At 44.8% G+C, this 26223-nt stretch overlaps 3 protein-coding genes across 3 annotated transcripts; all 3 read right to left on the bottom strand.

Moving 5' to 3' along the window:
- Positions 1-1218: 1218 nt before the first annotated feature.
- Positions 1219-10203, bottom strand: LOC308147218 (uncharacterized protein). The gene is made up of 18 exons (XM_080519325.1): positions 10124-10203; positions 9722-9841; positions 8456-8564; positions 8274-8367; positions 7307-7457; positions 7086-7194; positions 6328-6453; positions 6180-6242; positions 5974-6096; positions 5732-5887; positions 4461-4514; positions 4149-4375; positions 3976-4055; positions 3098-3187; positions 2905-2982; positions 2144-2248; positions 1915-2020; positions 1219-1536 (listed from the first exon to the last, which is right to left on the bottom strand). Exons 2-18 carry the CDS (start codon positions 9828-9830, stop codon positions 1445-1447), a joined length of 1872 nt encoding a protein of 623 aa, XP_080375451.1. The 5' UTR covers positions 9831-9841; positions 10124-10203; the 3' UTR covers positions 1219-1444.
- Positions 10204-11429: 1226 nt separating this feature from the next.
- On the bottom strand, positions 11430-18788 carry ptcd1 (pentatricopeptide repeat domain 1). The gene is made up of 9 exons (XM_080517149.1): positions 18316-18788; positions 18029-18169; positions 16929-17147; positions 16759-16860; positions 15406-16041; positions 14297-14413; positions 12997-13179; positions 11774-12070; positions 11430-11662 (listed from the first exon to the last, which is right to left on the bottom strand). The coding sequence occupies exons 1-8, from the start codon at positions 18727-18729 to the stop codon at positions 11846-11848; spliced, it is 2037 nt and encodes a 678-aa protein (XP_080373275.1). The 5' UTR covers positions 18730-18788; the 3' UTR covers positions 11430-11662; positions 11774-11845.
- A 1267-nt stretch (positions 18789-20055) lies between these two features.
- fbxl18 (F-box and leucine-rich repeat protein 18) lies at positions 20056-25596 on the bottom strand. The gene is made up of 7 exons (XM_080520699.1): positions 25496-25596; positions 24421-24618; positions 23959-24308; positions 23656-23791; positions 21643-22718; positions 20588-20806; positions 20056-20507 (listed from the first exon to the last, which is right to left on the bottom strand). The coding sequence occupies exons 1-7, from the start codon at positions 25547-25549 to the stop codon at positions 20351-20353; spliced, it is 2190 nt and encodes a 729-aa protein (XP_080376825.1). The 5' UTR covers positions 25550-25596; the 3' UTR covers positions 20056-20350.
- Positions 25597-26223: the final 627 nt, after the last annotated feature.

Here is a 26223-nt window from a genome sequence, read left to right on the forward strand (position 1 = left end):
AAATGGAAGGTTTCTGTGTTTTTAATGTGTATTTTAGTTCACGGTCTCGAGTTTGGCAGAAGTTTTTTTTTTTTATTTATTGGCAACAGGTAGTAGAAGCAACACGTGCAATAAGAATGATGTTGATGCTTTACTGGAGGCATTTTGAAGGAAAAAGGAGGTTTGATTGAAAGGCGACTCGCTCGTGTGTCAACGAACCTAAAAGGGGAAAAAAAAAATCTGAATTTCTCTCTGAAACATTTTACGTTTGTGTTTGAGAAAAAAAATATCCAGTTAGAAATAGGAGCAAGAAGCATTGCAGTGTAATAGATGGTGTCCATGGCAACAGCAGCGTTGCTGTATTCTACTAAAAAAAAATTATTATAGCCATGAGAAGAGATGGTATCACTGTAATACTGTAATAAATGGAAGGCAAACCAATAAACTTCACATGGTTTATAACGCTCTAGCGTTTCTAACTCAAAGTCTCGTTTCTCGGTTCCCAGATGCTCTGAGCTGATTGGTCTCAAAGATGAACTGATAAGATTTGTGATTTTTTTTTCTTCTTCCTTTTCGGTGGTTGAATCACACGGAACAAAAAATCAAAACTCACTTTTCTCACTGCATGTAAATAAACATTCAAAATATAAATATAATCAGAAAGTCACTCTTTTTTTAGTTTTAGACATTAAAATTCAAGCATTTTTTAAAAATTTAAACTGAAAACGACCAACACTTGATCTGATGTAATAGTTCATGATGTTGGTTTTGATTTATGACTTTTATGCTGGAGGCTTTATATATTTCAGTTTATGTGCAATGAATCTTAAGCAAAGTTTTTTTCCCCGTTGTGTTGCATTCCTCGTAAAAACAGTCTGATGAACCACGGAGGTCTTCCTTAACCTCAAACGTCTACGTTTCACCGTCTGAAATCAGGGTCGCTGGGGGAACTGGAACTGATTCTGGTTCCCAACTGAACACAGCGCAGGTCCTTCATTGCAGCAGGAGAATTTATTCAGCCGCTACCGACAGAAAGACGAGGCGTGAACAGCGCTCAGACATCATTTACTCGCAAATGTACACAGCACTCTGCTGACGTCATCGTTTACATTCACGCGACAACTTCACCAGAACAAACAGTGATTCTTTTTTAAATAACAGGCGTTACAAAACTTCTTAGAATCAAATCCCATCTTTCAAAGTAGAAAAAAAAAAACGTAACACTTGTTTTGTGCATAAAGACTTTCCCCACCCCCCCACTTAGCAAAATACATTTAAAAGGGTTTAAATCATTTAATATAAACGCCGTAGCAACTTATGATTTCAGTAAACAAGCGTATTTGTCATTTGTCACTCGCAGCTCGAGTTAAAGATCTCGTCGTGGAGAAAAATGCAAATGAACAATGAACACAGTGATCGATCGGAATGGATCCAGTCAGCGGGACGGGACCTCTTTGGCGTTCCCTCACAGCTTCTCTCTGAAGAAGCCGTCTCGGCTCAGCGCCGCGAGACTTGCCGTCGACGGAGGCGAGTCGAATTTACCCGCCACTGGACTGCCTGCGGGGGAGGGGAAAACGAGACGGGGAGTTTAAAAAAAATCGGCTCCATCAACAGTGGAACAAGAACTTTACAGATGCACACATCTGCATTTTCTGGATGCAGAGTCATCAATGAGCTCAACATATGGCAGCTGCTGTGCCACATCTGAGTTTATGCTAATCACAGCCAGGCCACTCAACCGTTCTTGCACCATTGATGAGCGAAGGGTTAGGGTTTCTTTTTTTATTTTACTTGCTTCTTCCTCCAGGTCATTGGATTTCCTCTTAAAGTTGAATCTTTTCTGACACTCAATAAACAAGAAATCTAAATAAGGACTTTAAAAAAGAGTGTATTTCAGCGATTCACAAGGAGGGGAGAAAACCAGAGTGTCCATACCTGTTGTGCTTTCCATCTCCTGTGCAATGGCCTGAGCAAACGCGTTAAAGCGCTCCATGTTGGAGGACAAGCTGTCGTACAGCCAGCTGGACGCCCACGGGTTCTCCTGCCAGCCAGAAACGTTACCGGGGGGGGAGTTTGTGTTTTGTTATTCGACTGTCGTGGAAACGCGTGTTGAAAATTCACAGTTGTGTGGTGAAGTCAGCGGAGGAGAGACAGGGGGTTCCACCTTGAAAGTGTTGATGACGGGTATGGCGGGATACAGAAGGCAAGAGATGATCCTTTGCGCCAACGCCCCCACGACCAACAGCAGCAGGGCCTGGTCCGGGTAGATCTGCAAACACAGCAACACCACGGGACACAAATATGAAACACCCGGGACAGACGGTATGTGATCGCTTCTCCACAGAGAAGGTTTTTTTTTTCCCGTGATCGAGGTCAAATCACCTGCAACAGACCTGATCAAGGTGAAGGTTAGAATTTAATTATTTATCATCATTAGATGGTGTATATACTTTTGGATGTGTGTGTGTTTATATAGGGATTATGTATGCGATTTGACAAAATGTTTGAAATGTGACATGCCTATAATAAAATAAGAATAAAGAAAGATGTATTGACGTCTCATAAAAGACACAAGTGAGCAAAGGAGACATCATTTGATAAAGCTTTGAGTGTGTCCATGTTTATTATTGAGGATTTATGACGTGATTTTAACAAACAGAGGGTTTATCAGCATACTCATTTAATTTCAGGCATTTATTCATTATAGTGTTGATATCTTTACACTTCATCAATGCAGGTCAGTAAAATTCTAGGTGAATCTGTAATTTTAATCTTCATAAAAGAACAAGATCTCATCTTTGAATAGTTAAAAATAGAATAATTTTGACAGTAATTTTCACACAAGATAAAAACTAATATCTGTTGATATGTTTTTTTTGATATGTTTTTTTACATTGGTACATCGGTACGTTGGAGCAGACTGACCTCCAGGAAGTAGCGCGGGATGTAAAACCTGCTGCCATCCTGATTGAGGAGTATCGAATTCACATTCTCCCGGGCGTCCTTCAAGTGGTCAGTCAGCACGGACATATAGTGCAGAGAGGAAAACAACATCAACTGATATTTAAAAAAAAAAAAAAGTTAAAATAAACAATAATAATAAACAACAACTACATACGTATAGAAACTGTGTGGAGGGAGGCAGCACAGCGCCGGAGGAACCAGACGGCGAGTTGACGATTGTGAGTAAACTGGACCAACATTCCGACTGAATCAGAAACAAACAAAGAGTTTGGATTCAGAAATGTTGTTTTCAAAGTTCATTGCCCCAAATCCAGCTCCTCCTTGATTCTCCTTCATTTGGATATCGGATCATAGGAGCTGCATTCAGAACCTGCTGTGTCTGTGTGAGCTGGACTGGCTCCGCCCACACACATGTGCGTCTATGGGAAGAGGAAGGAAGTACTTCCTCTCGTGGCGCCATGTGCCAGAGCAGAGCTGCCTGATTGTGGGAGGAGTCAAAGGGGGAGGAGCCAACCTTGATTGTGAATGGCTGAACCCCCGATGACACTATATAGGGTTTGATTTCTGATTGGCTGGTTGGAGCAACACACTTATTAAAACCTGGAGCAAGTCAGGGAGAGAGAGAGGACACACTTTCTTCACCTCTGGGGCGTCGCTCCAGGTGTGGCGACGATTATTACAGCTGGAAAACCTTTAGAAAGTGAATTTTGCATCAAATGACCCCTTTAAATCGGTGTAAATGTGTCACATCCACACCTGTCCAGGATGGACCTGTGTGAAATCGGCCCCAGACGACTTTAATAACACAGATACGAAGATGTTTACTTGTATTCTCATATGTGCAGCGTCCCGTTCCTCTGATAAGAAAACATGTCGACCTTCATTTGTGCCACACAATGCTGTTTAAAAGAATCCGAACTACCCTCTGACAGATGCAGTTTCAATCCTCCAGGACAATGGCCGGAATGACGTGGATGACAAACGTCTAATCAAGTCTTGCGTTGCAGAGAACATTCATTACCAAATACTTACATCGATGTAGACGTCAAAGCAGTGTCTCTGAACCAGGATGGCAAACTTCACCAGCTCGGTGCGCTTTAGTGGCATCGCCCCTACGGAGAGACGGGAGTTTAACTTCTCGAAGAACCAAAAGAAATGTGGTTCTCTAACGTTTCAGAGTGAAAAAAATGCCTTTGCCGTCCGACCTTTGACTGCCTCCCACGTGGCGTTGGGGTTGCAGAGCTCCGACAGGCGGCAGGCGATGAGCTTCGGTACCGTCGCCGTTTCAAAGATGCGCAGGTACATGCGGAAGAGGAGCGGCGTGACGCTGACGGCGGCGGCGTTCCCGGTGGGGAGGAGGCTCTTCGCAGCCATGTTAAATTCCCCCGCCGCGCACATGAAGAAAGGCATGAGGCCCTGAAGCGGCTGAAAGCTACGGGAGCAAAACGGCGCCAGGTCAACGCCGAAACTGAAGGCGGCCGTCTCGGTTAGAAGAACGCCGAAGCGTGGAAACTCACCATTTGGGATCGTCCGTCTTGACAACTCGCAGATATCGACACAGGTCTTTGTACCTGCAGGAAGTTGCGACGCAGAGGTGAGATTCAGCAGCGCCGTACGACCCGATTATTGAAAGGACCAACTTGTTTTTACAGAACCAGTCAGACACGGTGCTTTACACCAAGGAATTGGTGGAAATACAGTCAAATAAGGCGATCAAGAAACGCAGAAAAAGGAGAATAAATGAAAAGGAAATGTTAAAATCTGCTCTTTAAGGCCTCGTTTAAAAGTAGTGAGTGTGTCAGCAGGAAGTTTGACATTGTCGTCGTGACACTACACATCTGGATATCACATTAAGAATGTTAGGATTGTACCACGAATGACGGAAAAATTATATCCGTAAAGCATCGTGCCCGTGTGTAAATGCAGCTCCACCCTCTGTGTTGGCGAGGGATGTGGATGAGCTGCAGCCGTTAGAATAATCCAGCCTCATGAAAATTAATGCAAGTTTGTCTGAATTGTTTGGTCAGGATCAAAATCCAAGTGTCCATGCTCATTTTGGAATAAATTCGTTAAAAACAAAGGCTTTTCTACCAGGAGTATTTCATTGAGGCCCCTCGAGAGACGCGTCAAAAACAGAGTCCGCCTTTGAGTGTTTGTCCAAGGTTGCACCCCCGCGACTCTTTATCTATTTTGGCAAAGTCAGCGAGCAGAGAAAGTAGTGGCTGGAAGCACTCAGTGTCACAAACAACCGACAGTTCACCTTGACATTCCGTTACCAGATAAGGCTGGGAAAGAGGAGCGTTTGCTGGTTTGGAGCCGGGGAAAGAGAAACGTCTGTGCATATTTCAGAACGTAACACAGCTTTCATGAGGCCGTTGGTTTCAGTGATTCTCAGAGAACATCAAACCCATTAAAACGTAGAATAAGACACCTCAATAGGCAACAAAATATCATTTTACCAATATTTTTCTTTTTGTCGAGCCACTGCCTTGAACTCTCTTCACTTTAACACCCAATTGAAACCGTAGGGATCATTATTATTATTATTATTCCCCCAAAACCAACACATTATTGAGGGCCTTAACATACGCAACTTTTTTTTTTTTTGCCCCCCCATTAAAAACCTTAAATCACCTAAACTTGATTGTAAATTGCTGGTAGCATTCAACATTTCATGTTTGTGTATTTAAAGGAATATGTGACTTACATGATTGCATTTTTGTGTTTATTTCTATTGAATGCAACGTTTCTGAAGTCGACGTAAAGAAAAAAAAAAAAATCTGCGAACCTGTTCTGGTGCTGCAGCGCTTCAGTTCTCAGCAGAACCACACTAATCGGTTCTATCAGGACGTCCTTCTTTCCCTTGTCTTTACGGACGCCCGACACGTTCTGTCCTTTCAGCACCGTCACCAGCAGGACGTCGTCCCAGGGGCGCACAGACAGGCTGCAGCGCAAACACACACACACATCATTGCCACCACATTAACAATATTTCACAAGCAAAAACAGGACAAAGTGTGAAACACCCACCTGTTCTTCATATTCTTCAAATGGTAGGGGAAAGACAATCCTTTATAAAACTCCTGCAGCTTGTGGATGAACAGCGAAGTGAAATTAGCCGTTACCATCAGCCTTTGCACTTTGTTGATTACCCTTGAAATCGAAAAGCGCAAGTCAATCCGACCGAATCGCTTAAAGACGCGACACAATAGACGGGAGTCTGTATGCGCGCTCACCTCTGCAGTAACGTTAATTTAGCCCGACTGGGATTTGCCATGAAGGTCGGAAAGAAGAACATCCTGGTGGGGAAAAAACACATGGAGATTAAATCACAAACTTTGGTGAGGCGTCCCGACGTTGGATTCAAAGTGACGCTTGCGGTACCCGTCGAGGAAAAAATGTTTAAGGAAGTCCTCGGCGGCGCCCAGATTCATGATGGCTGCAGCTCTGCTCTCCTCTTTATCCGCCTTGTCCAGGAAGGACGACACGAGCTCGTACACGCCTCGATAACTGGAAGCGGAGACGACACATCAGGCAACGGCATGTCGTCTTTTAACGGTCGAAACATCACCGTTCGATTGCACCACCGTGATCGATGTCATTTCATTGGTTCTGGGCCCACAAGCATCAGGTCATATCGTCGCTTTTTTGAAATCCGTTCCATTTACAAGGCATCTGTACTGTCAGTTTATGGCTTTAAAGCAGGTTATTGAAACAAGAGGGTCCGATCATGTCACCAGTGCAGGAAAAAAAAAGTAAGTACAACATTCAGAGCCGTTGCTCTCCTGAGCTCGAAGCTTGTTTTAATCTAAATTTAGACACCCATTATCCTGCGTTTCACAAATACAGCAATACCCGCCGACTAATGAGCTTTGAACAAAGCAGGATTGACCCACAGTCCCCCGTAGGGACTTCCAGAGCCTGAAAGCGTCTCAACGACACGGCAGGAAGCTCAAAGGTGCCCGGAAATGTCAGGTGACGAATTTAAAAACCAGACTCACAGCTACAGAGATCTTGGGTTATTCGCTTGAAACACTCAGTAAGAGACGCACAGACACAACAGCATCCACAGTTTGAATAGCTCCGCGTGTAAAAAGGCAGTGATTTAATCTGAATCCTTGGATAGTGAAACAAAATCTCACTCGTGATAGACGGCGGGCTGGTTCTGGGTGTACTGCGGCATTGGCTTCCCCTTGAGGAACGCCGAGAACAGAGTGGTCAGCGCCGGTCTGAAGCTCTGCAACATAATCTCTGGACGTGGGGGGGGGGGGGGGGGGGGGGGACAGGAGACGCGACGTCAGTCACGCGAGATCCAGAATTCAAGTGTGACGTTTTCCACCACGGTGAACCCCGGCTTCCTGACCTGCGTGCCGGAGGTGGGCGTCGGCTTCCGACAGGGTGATGTTGAAGCTCTTCAGTCGTCCCAGCAGCGCGCCGTTTCTCAGCTCGTTCCAGAATTTGCTCCTCTTGTGGCTGTTGCAGTGGCAGACGACGCCGCGGCTCCACGTTTCACACTGAAACCAACACGGCAAGCAGTCAGACGCCGCTCGCAAGCAGAAACCTGCAGGCGTCGGGGAAATTACGCTCCCGTGAGATCGGATACGAATAACGGCATGATGCACAGTTGTGTAAAAACAGTGGGGGGGGGTGAGGTTTTTGGGTCAATATTATAAGATTGGGATATATATGTTTGGAATAAATCAGGTGGATTTGTTTCTGCAGCCCAGAATGTAACTCGCAAGGACGGCAGCTCTGAACTGACACGAGTTAAAGGTTATATTTTCAAACCTGCGTCAGTATGTCGATGCAGAAATGTTTTCAAAAAAGTTAAACTGATTAGTTTATCTGCAGCCTTGACTCGGTTTCAGCTTTTACCATTAGTGTAACGATTAAAAGCCTTCGGTCTCAAACTCTTAGATCAGCTTCTTTTTGTGAGATTTGTTTTGCATAGAAATCTCGGTATTAAAATCAGTTTTTTCCCAAGTGTAAACGTCTAATCTTCCTGGGGTTAGTATTGGGGGAGGGAATGCAGCAAAAATGTTGGAAGAACAAGAAGAAAAGCAACAAAAAAAAAAAAATCACTTTTGAGATTGTGAGCAGTACAAAGTGCTCCAACTGAAACTTGGTAGGAAAACTAAAGACAACACTAAAACATGTATGCTGCAATACACCCCACTCCAACTGCGTTTGTATAAATAATGAAGAATAACTTCAGAAACTTGAAGTCGCCCCAACGTCAAAGACAAGTGATGCATTTGTGCCTTTTCGTCAAAGAACCGAGTCGCAGTGAGTCGTTTCCGATCACGTTTACCAATCAGACTGATACGTACAGACGCCGCCAGCTTGTCGCAGATGTAGCAAAAGCACTGATCACAAATGAGTTTGTTATTCCCCACTGGAGCGTCGGTCTCCGACTCTGTGCATCTGAGCAGAACAGAAGAAAACCACGGTTGTTTTGTCGTCGTCGTTTTATTTGGGTGAACCTGCTGGTGAATAGAAACGGTCGACTCACAAGAAGGGGTGCACCGGACAGTCGTAGCGTGCGTGCGGCAGGATCTCGGCCCGTTGGCAGAAGGTGACCACCAGGTCTTCATCCAGGCTGCTTGGAGGCGACACACAGTCTGACACAGAGGGGAAGGGCGCTCCGGGTTATTCAGGATACCGAGATCGAGGCAAGGCGAGCAGAAACGTCACTTTTTAGGCAAGTTTTGGAGAAGCAGATACACTAAAAACAGCATGCATCTACATGCGGAAGTAGAATCTGGCAGCACGAAGCCCGTTAACACGGAAAAATCCATAAATTAGCGGCATCGTGTTATAAGCCGCAGGGTTGAAAGCGTTGGGAAAAAGTCGTGGCTTATCGTCTGTAAAATACGGTATATAAGAGCCTTTAATTACACTGCAAACAAGAGGAATACATAAAATATAGTTGAGTAAATGGACATAAACCATAATAAACCAACCATCTACCATTGGTCAATATTTAAAAATATTTATTGAATGAATATTTTTAAATATTGACCAACATGGTTAGATTAATAATCAACTGACAGAACTTATTCCCAAAAAATATTACTTATTAAAAGCTGGGGGCTCAGAATTTAAAGCAGGGGTGTCAAACGTAGGCCAATCGGCCCAGCAAATCACTACGTAGATTAAAGATTATACATTAAATTATGACAATTTCAAAAGAAAATATAGAGCTTTACAAGAAAAGAGTCGCAGACACAACAACATTGAGACCCCAGCGGAGATATCAGTGATGTTGGCATGAAAGATAGCTGCCTTACTGCAAAGAAACCCCCAAAAAACTAGTCAGGTGAGTTTGCACAAACACCCATTTGTTTTGTTTTGGACATTTCATTGTATTTTACACCGGAAAGTTTCATTCAAATTGGCTTCCTGTCGATATTGTGGCCATTTTATTTAGTAGTGGTTTGGTTTCATGAAAGCAGAAACATTTTCATCATATCAACTTTGCACCGTAACCTAGATAAACTTTAAACTTTCAATTAAAAGGGTTATTACGGTACTATTTGACTACTTTTAGTCATTGTACAAGTACATGACAATTGTATGCGCACACATAATATCAAAAGAAGGAAAGACTTTGCATTTGTCCATATCTGCAGTTTAATAAGTTATGTTTGACTTGTCCAGAGGTCAGATTAAGTGGATGTGGCCCCTCAACTAAAATGAGTTTGACGCCCCTGCTTTACATCTTTCTTTGGATTTTTTTGCACATTTAAATAAATGAAATGCAACAAACTGTGGTTACCAGGCTTCTTGTCGTGCTTCTCCTCCACTATGAGACAGGAAAGGTCTTCATCACTCTGGTCCTCCTCCTCATCGTCACTCAGGATGATGACGATTTCTGCGCCGTCCATCACGAATATCTCTGGAAACCGAAACAGAAATCAGAAACTTAACTGGTGTGACGAGTCAGGTTTGTTTTTTTTAAACACAACAAGTTGAGTTCGCGCGAGTTTCCCGCAGAGGATTTGTTTCTTGTCACGATAGAAGCCATTAGTCTCCCAGGAAGCTCGCAAGGAAACAAAAAGCCAAACGCGTATTGGGAAAAAAAAAAAAGAAAACACCTCCGTTGAGATGAACTGTCGCGACGTCAAGCAGTAATTGGTGTTAAAACGCCTCCTCGTTGCACATGTCGGGGGTTTCTTACCGTAAACTTTAGATTTAAACAACTTTTAATGTTTTCAGTTTCGCGCCTGCGGAACTTCGACCGTATCGTCTTTCTTTTTCTTCTTCGTCTGTGGAGATTTGTGACACTTCCCGATTTATAGCGCCACCAGCCGGAGTGGAGGAACAACAACAGCACATATTCAATAGAATAGAACGGAAATATTTAATTTACCACACTTAATACATATAACTAATACGCTCCTTTGAAAAAGTAACCCGATTACTGATTGATAGTTACAACTTTAAAATATAACTGTGTTACTTTACTGATTGCTTGTTTTTAAAAGTAAGTGAGATTACAAGTAACTTTTCCGCCTCAACATTAAAATGACAACCGGTCCAAAAACTTCTTGCGCCTGCTGATACATATTTTAACCTTTAACCTACAATCTTTGTCGAATTTATATCTGACTTGCACTTTTATAAGATTCTTACTATTACTGGTATTTATTTACCTGGTGATGTATTTGTAGTCTATTGTTGCACTACTTATCTATTTATTTATTTGCACTGCCTGCTCTATGTGACCTTTTAATTTTCAGCTTTTTGGGATTTATTCAGAAACAGTTAGCCGTTAACGTCCCAAAATCTAAACACTGGTCCTTGGATGATGACAGAAGTTAGTAAAATACATAAATACAAACATGTGTATAAATCAATCAATCAATAAACACACATAAATTGCTGTTGAGGATGACACCCAAACTGAAAACATCATTTAGTTTGAGGTCAACCTGCTTATAGTGAAACTGGAATTCTATTCAATTTCTACATCTCACATGTCTTTTGAACATAGATATGCAGGGAATCGCAGTAAATGTCCACCATTGAAAATTCAAGTGAATTGGTTGAAAAAGTAATACTTGAAATTGAGTATTTTGATTTAATATAACAGTAGCTGTACTGAATTTTAAGTGCTCTTCTGACATGTTGAAAGTAATGTTTTAATCATCAGTAATTCTAATAACGTCTCTGGTGATCAGTTGAACTCTTTATTTTTTTCACGCTTGTTTCTAATGTTTTACCCTGTCTAATCTAAAACGTGTCCCACCATCCCGCAACATAAGCTGGGCTAAAATCCATTTTTAATAAGCAATTAAATGTATGTGAAATAAAGACCACATAGGCTATTTTTTATTCTTCTCGAGACTCATCCAAGGATTTGTCACTCGGGGGTATTTTATTTGTACAGCCAGAATGATCATAGTGTTAAAAGCCACAATTCGGCGTATCTGAACAGCCGCTGCTTTTGCATCATGCAGAAGTTGAAGAATTAAGACGTTGACTTTAGATCCTGGCCTTTAGTTTCCATAGAAAGGAAAGTTCAGTCCAGCTCTAAAAAGAGCAGATGGTGAAAACGCAAGAGGATCTAATCACTGTAGAATCTTATCACTGGCTCGGACGGCTCCCAAAAAGACCTGGTGGTGAAATGAGTGTAAACACATTTATTTCCCGACTTGTGTTTAAGTGAAGTTCGCTTCTGTTGCTTCCCTGCTGGCTGGTCCAGCCGACTCTCACGCTGTGAACAACACAGACACGACGAGATTTAATGACACAGCTTCGAATCATCAGTTTATTTAAGTCTGAAGTTAAAGAGTAAATCAATATACAAATATAAACGTTTAAATACCAAGTCTCGTGACTCATGTGATGAGCTTGAATTGTACATTTTTCTGCAACGTATATTCCATTAAAAATGTTTTTAGAACAGCGTCTGCACGCTGCTGCTCTTCTTGTCCGGGTTCCGGGAATGAAATCTCCTGGCTGCTGCCCTCTGGTTCCTCCGTGCCTCCGTCAGCTCGTCTTTCTGAGGTCGACGCTCCGCCTTCTCGCCGTCGGCGCTCTGGGCCGGCATCTGTCTGAGCCACTGCTGGTAGTAACCACGGAAACCGTCGATGTGGACCAGGTAGTTGTTTCGGGACTTGTACTGGGATTGACGGGGAAGGAGAGAGGGGGTCGCATCAGATAGCCGTCATAGACATACGTGAGTAGATTCTTCCTCCTGAGCCTCCACTAATAATGAGGAAGGAAAATAATCACAACCCACTTTCACATGGCTTAAGTTTGTTACAGTAGCTGTGGTGGCTGATTCTTATCGAGAGTATAATCGATGTCCGTTAGTGGAATTTTGCAGAGATTTGCCATGACAACACATTGCAAACTAGAGCTGCAATCGGTAGAGCGCAGACCTTTCGCCAGCGCCACATTTGTTTGGGAAACCCAGTTAGCATTGCAAGCATGATAGCCGTGAGCTCGTATCGACGCTCACGAGGTAGCTCCATCACTGTGTGAAACACTGAGCGGGGGGCGTCTCCATGGCAACGGGCGTGAGGTATTTTTCTCATCCGCTTAATATTGGGAAAATATTTTTCACAGTTTTTTTGGGACATATTCGGAACGGGCTAGCCGTTTGCATGCAATCTGAGTGTGTGCAAAAACATGGTAAAATACATACATACCAATGAATTAATGAAGGAATGAACTTTCCTTGGCGACGGTAACAACAGCAAATATGCAAGCCAACTGTGGCAGCTGTGCCCGAAATTATGTCTTTTTTTCTTAGTCATTTGTTAAGTGTATTATTCACTTCTGCAAGAGCTGCTGTGTCTAATCACAGAGATCGACCAGAACATCATGTGTGATTATTGGTTGATTACAGGTTGACCATCGTGGCGTGGACACCACTGGGAGTCTGACAGAGCATCTGGAACCACGTCTGTGAAGTCTTGCAGCGCCATGACCTGTAGTCACACTCGTATAAATACTTTTTTTTCTCTTCATATCGGGTGTTCTTAACGTTGTGGCCGACCGGAGGACGACTGAGTGTCCTGCTCCTCCGTCACACAGCCTCACCTGGTTGTAGTCGGGAGGATACTGTGCGGCAAACTCCAGCTGTCTGATGATGACCTCGTTGGGCCACACGTCCATGTCCGTCATGGTTTGGAGGATCGTTTTCAGGTAGACGTAGTCCAGTCGCCGAGCTGCTCGGCCAATCAGAGCGGAGAACACGTGGACATTCGGCTTAAGTCCCGCCTCCTGAGGAAAAGCAGAAGAAACACCTGATGGGTAAAAAAAACACCAAGCTGCCAAATTAATACAATTATTATTGTATTTTTCAGAATAGTTAAGAAAAGGAAGCAATGGAAGGAACTAAGTTTCAACAAAACATGCTTTCTTATTTTGAAATGTATATAGTTTAATATTAATATTAATCAGATTTGTGAATTTAATTTGGCAGTCTTCAGAAAAACAAAGACATAAAAAGTAACTTTTACATACACACTCAATATATAACACATGTTTCATATATACAGTTTATACATGCACATCAAACATACTTATACATATATACATGAATGTATATATGAATAATAATAATAGCATACAAATAATAATAATATACTATTTAAATTTCATTAGCTACATTTCAATACAAAATATAGTGTGGCAATATTTCAATCAATAATATTCTCTATTGCAATATATACATTTTATTATGTTTAAATACGAATATATTTTATAGCATTATATACATATTATATATTACTGCTGTCCTAAGCAAAATTGTTGCTTTTTCTTACACTTACTAATGATGTATGATTTAAAAAGCTTTGTTTTATTTGATCCTAAATATAGTTGTTCAGATTTAAAAAGGTGGAGGAAATTGCAAAAAGTGCAATAATCTGATTGCAAAATGGCTAAAAACCTCAGAATTTCACCACCTGCACAGAAAAAAATCTCAAAATCCAGAGAAATCTGTGCATGAGGGGAGATTCCCGAGAAAACAAATGATGGCGGTGGTGTCAAGGCTCTGAATTTAAAAGGAGATTATAACATGATAGAAACCACTGCACATTGTCATGAACACGGCTCATCGCTGCACCCAAAAAAAAAGGCCCGACATGAAATGAGTCAGACAGATATTAACCAGACGCAGAAACACTGGAGCCCATTTTAAGATGAACTTTAAAACATGAGCACGTTTTGGTTTTTTTTTCACTTCTGTGGAATTTGCTTTGTACAATGGAGAAATGTCTCAATTATACAAAGCGGCCGTGGCAGAATTCAAATGTCATTTATAATTTCAATTGATGACGTACTGACGCAAGTCTTCAAATTAACTTAGATCCTGTGTTTTAGGGTTGTCGCTCACCTTCATGTCGTTCAGGAGCTGAAGGCCGTCCTTCTGCCGCTCACAGGCCAATGCAAGGCAGCCAAACGTTTGCACGTCCACGCTCACGTTGCGCTGGCGCATCACACTCAGCACAGCCTGGGAGGGGGGGGGCAAAAATTTTAATTTGAACGGCCATTTAAGGCTCATCTGATTCAAAACATCCACATCAGATCCAGTGTGGGTGAGATGTAATAGAACTGAAATGACCTCATTACATAATATGTAATAAATGTACCACTCATTATGTAATAACGCTGCATTTCGCAATAACTTGTTCACGTTGCAGGAGTTATTACTAAATGATTTAAATGCACTCAGTGGCGCTTACTATCTGGTTTCATTTTTTTCAAGAAAATAGAAATTGCTGGTAGAAATACTGATTGGCTCGTAACTTTTAAACTCCACCAGCCACAGTGGCAGGTGATCGAGAAAGTCCCACCCGATTCTACCATTGCCAGGTTACATAACGAGTGGCATATAATTCTGGTCCAACTGAAACTTCTTTTTTCATTACATATAGAACTATATACATGGCTAAATGGCGAAATTAATTGCACAATGCACCAAATTGTAACATTAAAATAAAGGTTAAATTAGAAGAATTTTTTTTTTTAACAAGTTATTACAAAATGTGGCATTATTACATAATGAGTTGATCATTTATTACATTACGTTCCATACCCACCTAATGTGAACACAACTGGCCTATACTTTATAATGTGTAATAATACTTTGTGGGTGGAAAGTAAAAATTATATTGCACATTATAATGTGAACACATCTGTATATAGTAACATTTATTACCTGTAAATTACACACAACATATTGTATTGCTCTCAGGACTGGACCTCCTCTACACCCCCCCCCCCCCCCCCCCTCCTTCTTGCACTATTTCTCCTTACTATGTTTTTTACATATTCTGCACTTTTTTCTTTCTATTCTGTACACTGTTGCACTGTTACTGGAGTTTAATCTCATTGTACCTGGTATAGTGACAATAAAAACTACATCATCATCACATCTTGCGCCATCACTGTTACACAATGCGGGCGCTGCAGACCTGCGCTTCAGTGTCTCTGCGTTCGTACCTTCGCCGCCTCGTGGTCGTTCGCCCGGGCCGCCCTGCGGATGGCCGAGTTAAAAAACCCAACGTCGAGCTTCACCCGATGCTGCTTGGCCACTTTCAACAGCCCCTGCAGGGACGGGGCGCCCGGCTCCGCCATGTCGGCCAGCAGGCTCAGAGTCCGGAGGCCCGGGCTGACGCCGTTGCTCGCCATCTTCTCCAGCAGACCTTGAGCTCCACCGACGAGGGCGAGTCGACTGGACGCCTCGGCCGCCGTCCCCAGGGAGACCACCGCACTTCTTTTCCCCTCAAAGACGTCCAGCAGGTTTGGGGCCGTGGACTCGGCGGCGCAGACGGACGGCGGGACGCTCGCCGTCGCACCGACTGGGACCAGGTGAGCGGAGTCGTGTCCGGCGTCCCGCGGACCGCCGCCGTGTGCGTCGGGCTGCGGGAACAGCTGCTTCTCCAGAAGGTCGACGTCCAGCGAGGCTCTGGGGGCCGACGCTTCTCTCCCGCGACTCCGACCCCGGCAGTCGGTCGCCAGCAGGACGCCGGAGGCCGCGGCGGGGTCGCCCAGCCCACAGTCCCGCGCTGTTCGCAGGAGCAAGTCGTAGTTGTGCGAGTCTGGAATGATCCCTGAACGCAGCATCTGGCGCCACACCTGGAAGTTCCGTCACGGGTTAAGGAGGAAGTCCGACCGCAACGATGTTCTTAAACCCAACTTCACAATAAAATATCAGCCGCTTGTGAAAACAAATGTATGGTCAGATGGAGCTTCGGTAGAATTTACTTGAACTTTAAACTGAAAAAGTATACTTGTGGAGTTTTTACACTTTTACCAAACAAATATAGAAACTGGTGCAATAAAAGGACTTGATTTTAAATTGTACATTAAAAATATGTATTCGTTACAATTGATTTTATTTATAAATTATAGATTTATGTTCATAATAATTCTAATTCATAATTACATTATTGATAAATTACTTTTAAAACGAATGATATATATTTAATAAATTAAATAATTTATTTTATATATATATATATATAAAAATTCCTTTTTTGATCGGCTACTGTTTCCTGTTTTCGTTTATGTCTGTATATGTGGCTCAAGTGTGTTTTAAATATGTGTTGTATTTTATTGTCTAGGGCCTTATTAAAGACAAATGTCTGTCACCGCTTGGAGCAGACAATAAAATGGATCTTACTTAATATCACCTCGAAGCTGTAGCTCACAAGCACAGAAAACTTCTGGCTGATGTGATCATGTACTGAAACTCTTTGGATAATTAATGACCTCAAATGTTCCTCGGCGTTAAACAAAATTAATTAAAACTAATGACCAATACGATTGGAGCTTTGAAACTCTGCGATCTACCTGCAGGGCCAGTCTGAATCCCGTCTCCTTGTCGTTCAAGCAGCCCATCAGCAGGTAGTGAAACGTCTCCTGGGTGACGACGTGTCCGTTCTGCAGCATTTCCTACAAGCACACCCACGGTTAGACCCGACGCGGCGCCAAACGCCCCCCCCCTTTGATCGGCTGCGCACCCTGAGCGTGTGGAGGCAGGCCTGCAGGTGGTTGGTCTTGGCCTGGGCCTTGAGGAGCGCGTGGTACGTGATGGTGCCGAGCGGATAGTTTTTGCGACGCAGCTCCTGCTCCAGCTTCAGAGCCTGCTGGAGGCCGGCGGGTTTGGAGGGCGACTCCGCGCAGGCGTTGAAGAGCGCCGTGTAGGTGGCGTCGGAGGCCTCCAGACCTCGCTTCTTCATCTGGAGGGAGGGAACACGCAAACACTATTAGAAACGACAAACAGGAAACGGTGAGGGGGGAAATGTTTTGCGTCGTGTCATGGTTTGTTCACCGAGAGATCCTGAACCACCTGCCATGACTTCGTAGCCTTAAAGGGGTCATAATATGCAAAATTGACTTCTTTCAGGTTTTCCAGCAGTAATAATCGTCTCCATTCTTGACCGACGCCCCAGAAGTGAAGAAAGTGTGTCCTCTCTCTCCCCGGCTTGCTCCAGGTTGTAAAAAGTGTGTTGCTCCAAGCAGCCAATCAGAAATCAAACCCTATATAGTGTCATCGGGGGTTTAGCCAATCACAATCAAGGTAGACTCCTCCCCCCTTTGACTCCTCCCACAATCAGGCAGCTCTGCTCTGGCACATGGCACCACGAGAGGAAGTCCTTCCTCCTCTTCCCATAGATGGGCATGTGTGTGGGCGGAGCCAGTCCACCTCACACAGACGCAGCAGATTCTGAATGCAGCTGCTAGGATCCAATATTCAAATGGGGGGAAAATCAAGGAGAAGCAATAAACTTTGAATACAATGGGACTTGTGTGAAAGTGTTTCGAAAAGCTTGATAATGTGACCCCTTTAAGCTGATTTTTATAAGAGCTGTGTGTATGTAGATTTTTTTTCTTTTCTTTTGACTTTAGATTACCGCTTCTTCTCATTCAGAAAAATGCTTTTCTTTTGGGGAAAAATCTAAATCATAGATCAACCGAGACATTACAGCAATGTGACGACGAAGACTGCAGCCATAACCGGGCAGTCGACTGGCATCTCTGATCGCTCAGGATGTGACCTTGTCTCTCTCTCTCTCTCTCTTTTTTTTTTTTTAATGTTTGTTATCATAAATGACGGTACATCATTGTAGAGTCTGAAGGCCTTCTGGAGCTGCCCGGCCCGGCCGCAGCCTCCCATCAGGACGGTGTAGTTGAACTCCTCCGGCTGCAGCCGTTCCCCCTGCAGCATGTCCCTGCTGAACATGTCCAGAGCCTCCTGCAGCTGCGAGGGACACAAAACAAGTTAACACTCAACTGTATTTATGTGGCACCACATGCACCACAGACGGAAACCAAAGAAATCACCTCCACGGGACACCCACATGCAAAGGCCCGGGCCAGCAGGACCACCAGCTCTTTGGTACCAACCTTGTTTCCTCGGATCAGCCTCTTGCACTGTAAGAAGTACCAGTACGGTGTGTTTCTCCTCCTCGGCCTCCTCGCAGCTTGAAGGGGCTCCTCCTCCTCCTCCTCCTCCTCCTCCCCTTCGTCCCGGGGGTCTCCATCCAGGTGTGGCAGGTCTCGGAGGTCCGGGCTGGTTTTTTTGAACGACCTCCTGGCGGACAGATCGGCGGACAGCGAGCCGAAGCTTTCCCAGCCAGGAGGGTCCCCGGACGGCGCGGCCACCCGGGAGGACGCCGACAGGGACACGGACCTGCACGTCAGGTGTTGTGGAAAATCCCGCGTCCCGGTCAGAGTGAGTCTTCTCAGGGACAGACTGGCGACGGGGGCCACCAGTTTCCCCCCGTTTCGCGCGCACGAGCAGGCGAAGGTCGTCAACATCTTTGAACCGCGATTAATTCGTCGACTAAACACGTCGCAGGCGACCACAAACTCAAAGAGTCCCGTGGCTGTGAACAGATACTGTGGCCGCTGACATGTTGGATTTCAGCACGCTGGATCAATGACAGACTCGCAGACCCGACTAATCGATACCGCGCCGTGACCGGAACTACACCTCATTTAAATCGCTTTCAAGTCCTCACAGATCAATAACATGACTTTTAATCCTTTTAAAAAAAGCTTATTTTTTATAACGGAGCCACTGCGAGATTCTACGACTCGAGTATCGACATTTCTAAGAGTACGATAGTATCGATAGTGACTATTTATGCCTGATCATGGGAATTGTAGTTTTTTATGGGGCAAAACACGGCAAATGAAACTACATATTGCAAAAACGGAAAACTACACGAAACTGCACATAAACACATACACTACACATAAAACCGCGCAAAGCGACACAAAAACTGTGCATAAAATGACAAACTTCACCTAAAAACTACTTTCTTTAAACTTTTTATACTTTCATAAGTGCTTTTGTTACTATTTTAAAGGTGTCCACACCAGATAGTGGTTATCAAATACTTGCATTTCTAACCTGTTTATATTCATTTAACTCAACGTAAAGTTCCATTACAAATGAAATTATTATCATTATTCCACAACAGTGTTACATTTGTGCTTCAAAGCAGACCGAGTAAATTCACTTCTAACAATCTACCTTGACTATCAAGTGACTTAAGGACATTCAGATAATTTTGCTCATCAAAAATACAGTATCCAAAAATGTATTGTATTTCATAAGATCATATCATTTTGATTTTCAATCAGAGGCAGTAGTCACAAGACATCAGTCAAAATATTCAATGCCTTTTATTAATGTTGTTTTTTAGTTTAATATTCATGTAGAAAAAAAAGTTACTTGCATGTATCTGAGCTATTTGAGGATCTCCATTAAATTGGAGACAAAAATCATTGAATTACCGCTGTTCAGTGTTGCCAATTGTGCACTGAAGCATGTTTTCTAAAACATTTTGAATCGTCTCAATAAATGCAATCTGTACTATATCAAAGTAGTACTTCGATATACACAAGAATTAACCTTGCATTTTTAATCCCCCCCCCCCCCCCACACACACACACACACACACACACACACAGATCATACAGTATAAAACTTGTCACACCATGGGTGCAAGAGAAACAATAAATCAAAGATCTAAGTTTGTAGTAACAAATTAAAAACCAACAGTTTTGCCAGAAAAACACCAGTCAAGCAGAGATTAAAATGTTTAGTTTATTAAAACCTTTTTTGATGTACAATCTCGGGTACAAACTTTTAGTACAAACCCATGGATGATATAGTTGGCACTTATTTATAAGAACCGGAGTGACGTAGTACCAGAAACGATTTGCACCGTGGAGCCACTGACGACAACTCAAGTCAGTCTGACGGAGAGCATAGCGTCCCTTTGATGGTCGTCACCGTCGTGTCACGTAAATTCAAACAATCATGATTGATGTGTTGTACAGCAGCCTGACACAGAATGGATGTAACAGTCTCTTTGTAAATTCTAGTTCCTACAGTAAATAAAGGACATTATTGCACCTCCCGTCGGCATCACAACGGGGACAGATGTGGCGGCTGCGCCACGTGACTCTGGAACAAAGTCACCCGATCGAGAAGCGTCAGCGGGATGTCTCTGATGACCGACGGCAAGTCTTCATGTTGCAGCGGATAGACGACCACGCTGAGGGCCGAGCGCTCGGCGGAAAACCTGGCATGGCACACAAAACAGAGGCCAGTTGGAAAGACGGGAGCCGATGTGGCCTCGCTCGCTGAAAAACACTCACTGACCTGTCGAGCAGAACCTTCTGCAGAGTGCGGCAGGCCAACAGGGTCCCGCCCGTGAACATGTGGCACATGATGACGTGGCGGCATCGCTCCATGAAGGTCTCTGCCGCCACCGGGTCGAAGGTGCCGCTCCGCGAGATGAGGCAGAGCCGCTGCAGGCGGGAGCAGCAGGACAGAGCCTCGAAGAACACCGCGTTAGCGTTCAGGTAGGGCTGCTCTAACCTGAGCAACACAAACAATGATTTAAAAAAAAACAAAAAACACATTTAAACATGAGACATTAAAGACACGAACAGCTGCAGATGGCATCTATGACTTGACTTTGACGACTTTGTTTTTTGCATGTTCTTTATGTCAGTTTTCTGCCACTCCTCAAGAATGAGGTATTTATAAGCTGATGATTGGGGGAAAAAAAACAAGGGATCTACAACCTGTAATCTGATTGGCCATCCCAAAACCCACCAACGGTTGCATTATTAAAATAAAAAAACAAAACTTAAACCCGGAATGATCTAAAGAGTGAGTCTTTAATATGCCTCATGAAAGGTTACAAGCTGCGACAAAGATCAATTATCTCTCAAATTCAAGTTCAACAGCCTTTTGATGACTGCTTGCTCCTGACTTACGATTAGAGAGACGATCTAAAATCGTTTCTTTTCCGTCACTCAATCTATTCTTTTTTTAATGAATCTCCATCTTTAGAAATATTGTATTAGCATTATTATTTTTATTATTATTTCTTTTGTTATCATGACTGTTCTGGTGAATTAGATGACATTTTGCATTTCTTCTTGATTAAATGGATAACTTGCTGGCTGATGGTTTTATTTTGTATGTGGATTAAAACAATAAGGTGTGTTAAAAACACACACAAAAAAAACCCAAACTGTGTCGGACCGGACATGTAGGTTTCACCATAATAAAGATGAATAGATTTGACAATTTGACGAAAGTGTTGTTGTTTGTGGCGCCACTGAAGCTGCCGAGGATTATTTTAACTTGGGACTGAGTTCAGTGTTCGTGCTGTAAATGAAGGTTTCACCAGGGACTCGTCTGACCTGAGCTCCTGCAGCTGCGTGCACTGCCTCAGCGTGTCCAGCAGGGCGGCGGTGTAGTTCATCGTTTTCAAAGAGCCCAAATGCGCGAGGGACAACACCCGGATGTCCCTGCAGTGCCTGGCCAGCTGCACCAGTCCCGTCCCCCGGAGGACCCCGGGGAGTCCCGCCAGGGTCAGACGGCGCAGCTGCGGCAGAGCCTCCAGCGCCGCCAGGTGGGCGTCGCCCACCCCCCGGGCCCAGGCGCACATGCCGCGCGGCTCCACGCTGGCGCGCGTGCACGGCTCCAGCCGCGGCAGCGCGGAGGCGAAGCCCGGCCCGATGAGCTCGAAGGTCTGCAGGGACGGGCAGCCGGCGGAGAGCAGCGCCAGGCCGGAGGTGGTGCTGCCCGACTGGGAGCACTCGGAGTCGGGCTTGTAGTTCTGGAGTCCCACGCGCGGCACTTTCATCAGCCCCTGGAACAGCGGCGAGGGCGGCGTGCAGTGCGGCGCCATGTGCGCGTTGGCGCCGTCCGACACGGCGCAGGCCGGCAGGGTGAGGGAGCGCAAGTGCCTGAGCTTGGCCAGGCCGGCGCACAGGTGGTTCTTCCCGTCCAGCGTGGCGGCGCGCTCGTGGTGATAGTGTCTGTGCATCAGGTTCAAGTGCTTGATGTTGGAGCAGCCGTCCGCCAGCCGGCTCATGGTCGCCGCCACCAGCTGGTCGTCCACGCTCCGGCACTCGGCGTACGGCACGTGGTTGATCCCGCTGAGGTTCAGGCTGGTCAGCTGCGCGGCGTCCCGGACGCCCCCGCCCAGCAGCGACTGGAACGCCTGCGGCCACAGCGTGGGGCAGCGGCTGAAGCTCAGGTGGTTGGGGCTGTTGCCCTCCAGCGCCCGCTTGAGCGCCAGGGGGTCGAGCCAGGAGCGAGGCAGCTGCAGGGCCACCAGGTCCCCCCGCTGGCTCAGGCTCTGGGCCAGCGCCGGGGCGGCGGGCCAGTGGGCGGGGTTGGGACCGGGGATCGACACGAGGAAAACCCGCAGACGCTTGGGGACGTTGACGCTGAACACCGCCAGGTAGAGGAGGAGCAGCGTCTGGTTCACCTGAGAATCAGACACAGATCAGCTCCTTCCTCCCCTTCTGGGCATTTCAATCATTTTCTCTCCAGCTTGTGACGCAGATGAACGTGATCTACTTCCTCAACCACGGAAACAAAAACAAATCTCAAGTCTCAGAGAAAGTCTCGTCAAGCCGAGGGAATGAAATGTTGTGAAACTGATCGTTTTTCCAGCGCGAGTCGAGAGCCGAGTGTCAACAAACTCGCTCCGCAAAATTTAAATGCTGGAAACACGTGTTCATAAGACGGAATTTGCTTCAGAAAAGTATTGACAACGTAGCCGAGATGAACATCAACAACTAAAACTGACTCCTCACTCCCACTGGCTCCCGGTAGAGTCACTTTAAAACACAAGACGCTAAATATTTTAAGATGAAACATGGAAAAATAAAATAAAAATAAGCCTATATTAACAAGTATGATTCTAGTCATTACAACAGTGTAATGAGGCATTTGATCCATTATGTAATAATGGATAATTATGTAATAACATTTTGCCAATAAGTTGGAACATGTTGAATAGCAATAATAAGCACTTTCAAATTGTAATACAAGCAGGTATTGTTCAGGTTTTGTGCAGCTTCCTTGTGAAAAATAAGTATAGTGGATAGGATCGTCGTCATATTCATTTATTGAGGGAAAAAACTATCATAGCTTAAAAAAAAACAAAAAACCTTTACTATTATATTACATTATTGCCTTTATCACATTTAAAACAGTCCAAATGATTCTGTTTCCAGCCATTATTACATTATTTGTTGTCATTCTGAATACATGCCACATAAAACCACGGCTCACCCAATGAAACACACCCATTCATTTAAACAAAAGAAGGCGTGGAAGGTCAGACGGATGCAAATCTGACGGGTTTTTAATGGCAGTGTAATTGTTTGCGATGCACGTGCACACGCGGGACGCCTCACCTCTCCTGGAGCCAGCCTGGCAGTGAACTCCTCCAGCTGCTGGTAGTGCGGCACGCTGCTCTGACCAACCATCAGCTGACAGGAAACTCCGACACCTTCTCTGGTCACATCTGGGATGTCAAACTGCAGCATTAGCCTGCGGCACAACAACATATACACACACACACACACACACATACACACCACACCGTGTCAGGAAAATAATGCTTGTTTCCAGGCGTCCCCAACCTGGAGACGTGCTCCATTTTTCTTTGAAGTATTCCGGATTTGCCGTCGAATCTCAGCGAACCCAGAGAGTCCTACTTGCGGAGTTGGGCGCAGCACGGCACCACGCCGTAGCTGGGCGTGAGCAGCGTCTGTCGGAGCTCCGACAGGCGGCTCAGCGCGTCCACCGCCTCGGAGCTGAGCTGGGCGGAGTTGAAGCTCGGCGTCACGTCGAAGGCGAGCGACGTGAGCGAAGAGAGGGAGGAGAGCAGACGGGACAGGCGGAGGGAAGTGAGGCGGCACCCGGTGACGTCGAGGCGCGTCACGCCCCTGCAGCGCGTGAGCTGCTCCATGGTGGAGGACGACAGCCAGTAGCACCCGTTCAGGCTGAGCGACTGCACGTGATTGCGGAGGTGCCGCAACGCAGACCGCGCCAGCTGGTCGTCGGCCTACAAAAGGGGGGGGAGAAAAACAATAGATGTTTAGCATCGTATTGATCCCCAAGTCATTGAAATGTACCTATTTGTGCCCGGCGCAGTTCCCTTTCGGGCGTGTTTATACCTGATACTCCTCAGACAGGCTGACGTTGGTGAGCAAGGTTTTGTCGTGGCACAGCACCTGCAACTTGTGGCAGACGTTGGCCACACTGAGCAGCAGGTCGCACACCGGAACGTGGCGGAGGATGCACAGCAGGATCTCGTCGGACAGGTCGGACATGCCCACCGCCGTGGAGCGCATGATGTCGTCGTCGCATGCAGCCTGAGAGAGGCAGAGAGAGAGAGAGAGAGAGAGAGAGAGAGAGAGAGAGAGATGTGAGACATGGTGCCTTTAGGTGTGAATGTGAGATTTACACCGAGATTTAGGTGTGAATGTGAACTTGGGATCGGCTCCAAGGCTTAAGTGATCTTGAGTTAGGTGAAGCAGCAGTTAAGGTGGATGGACGGTTGGGAGCTCGAGTTTCTAGTATGCTACATATTTGGATGTCTTAACATAGAAAACAAATACTTAAGATACTAAAAATGCTAGAATGACATAACAGAAACTGATTTTAAGCGAGAGAAGATGAAAAGATATCTTTTTCAATCAATCAATGCATGTTATCTCACTGCACATGACGTACTGATTACGATTTTTGTATTATATGTTTCTCAGAAGACACTCCTCCTTGGTAGCAGGTCATATTTAGGAGACATAGATACTAAAAGCACACTATTTGATTTAAGGAGAGTTCACCTGTAATGCTAAGAAACGCATCTCAGTACACAAATATCATCTGTGCGCCATGAAAATTCAACATCATTGAAATACTAAAACTAACCTGAGATTCCTGTCACCCCTAGCCAAAGTACTACATGTCTAGTCATCCTCAAATGCAGTAACATTTCTGGCAGTGCATGGAGATCACAGTGTGTGGATAATATTTGACAAACCTGTAAACTCTAAAACACGTTTGAATACAACAGTGGGTCTGTGTATTTTAAGAAACGCTTGGCTGTAAAGTTGACTTTAAATGTGGGTGAAGCCACACCGGAGCAGACTAGCGTTGACAGCGTTAGCGCAGGTTGCTGGTTCTCCGTGGCGCTCCGCTCCGTGACACCGCTAACACCGCCCGGATATGTCTGCCAGCGGCCCCCACCTGAATAATCTGTCGGTCCATGTCCTCCGAGAGGCCCCACGCAGGCCCACTCATGATTGGCGGCGTTTCAGCTCTTCGTCCACACCAGACAGCAAAAGACAGCCATGATCCTAAACGAGCCGCCTCAAACCAACTGCACGGGCCGAATTTGGTGCTGCACACATCGGAGGGGATTCACTGACGGACACACTTCCTGTCTGTCCGTCGACGACCTCTCCCCCTCCTCCGCCATATTGGACCGGGCAACTTCAGACGTATGTCACTTCATTAACCAAAAAACTATTTCTCCTCTTATGTAAACATGATTCCAAAAAGTCAAAATTTGGCATTGTATCAGAAACTAATTAGAACTTTATTTTGTAATTGTGTATGCAATACAAAGCACTTTTGTCCTTTCAGTTTTAAGCGTTCTTTCATGTCTTTTGCAGATTTTACATTTTTGCCTTACAGTGCTCGATTCCAGATTATTCTCTGTGTTTTTTCCTGTTTTACAAAGTCAGTGATTGTTTGGGCAGGAACACAAAACATTTATCGATGGTGGCCATTCACTCCTTTCACTGTGATTCAAATCAATTCAGACTAAATGGAGACCAATCTCATTATTTTACCCCACATAGATTGTAAACGTTTTATTATTGAAGATTACACTGAAGAATGCTGTATAGAGACAATAGTCCTTATATCTTAGGCTGGTAACTTTTTCACACTGCATTAAAAGAAGTGCAAAC

The sequence above is a fragment of the Blennius ocellaris genome (genome assembly GCF_963422515.1).
Source record: "Blennius ocellaris genome assembly, chromosome: 3".
NCBI lineage: Eukaryota > Metazoa > Chordata > Actinopteri > Blenniiformes > Blenniidae > Blennius > Blennius ocellaris.

Bases quoted from the DNA above. Each gene is read 5' to 3' on its own strand.
- LOC308147218 (XM_080519325.1), bottom strand. From the start codon at position 9,830: ATGGACGGCGCAGAAATCGTCATCATCCTGAGTGACGATGAGGAGGAG. The intron at 5,888-5,973 runs GTGGGTGTTTCA...TTTGCGCTGCAG, and splicing joins TTGAAGAATATGAAGAACAG to CCTGTCTGTGCGCCCCTGGG. The intron at 2,983-3,097 runs GTATGTAGTTGT...GACCACTTGAAG, and splicing joins CCTCCACACAGTTTCTATAC to GACGCCCGGGAGAATGTGAA.
- ptcd1 (XM_080517149.1), bottom strand. From the start codon at position 18,729: ATGTTGACGACCTTCGCCTGCTCGTGCGCGCGAAACGGGGGGAAACTG. The intron at 16,861-16,928 runs GTGCGCAGCCGA...GTGTGCTTGTAG, and splicing joins CCTGCCTCCACACGCTCAGG to GAAATGCTGCAGAACGGACA. The intron at 13,180-14,296 runs GTGAGCGACAAC...GCTTTTCCTCAG, and splicing joins AGCTCCTGAACGACATGAAG to GAGGCGGGACTTAAGCCGAA.
- fbxl18 (XM_080520699.1), bottom strand. From the start codon at position 25,549: ATGAGTGGGCCTGCGTGGGGCCTCTCGGAGGACATGGACCGACAGATT. The intron at 24,309-24,420 runs GTATAAACACGC...CCCCTTTTGTAG, and splicing joins GCCTGTCTGAGGAGTATCAG to GCCGACGACCAGCTGGCGCG. The intron at 22,719-23,655 runs GTGAGGCGTCCC...TCTGATTCTCAG, and splicing joins CCAGGCTGGCTCCAGGAGAG to GTGAACCAGACGCTGCTCCT.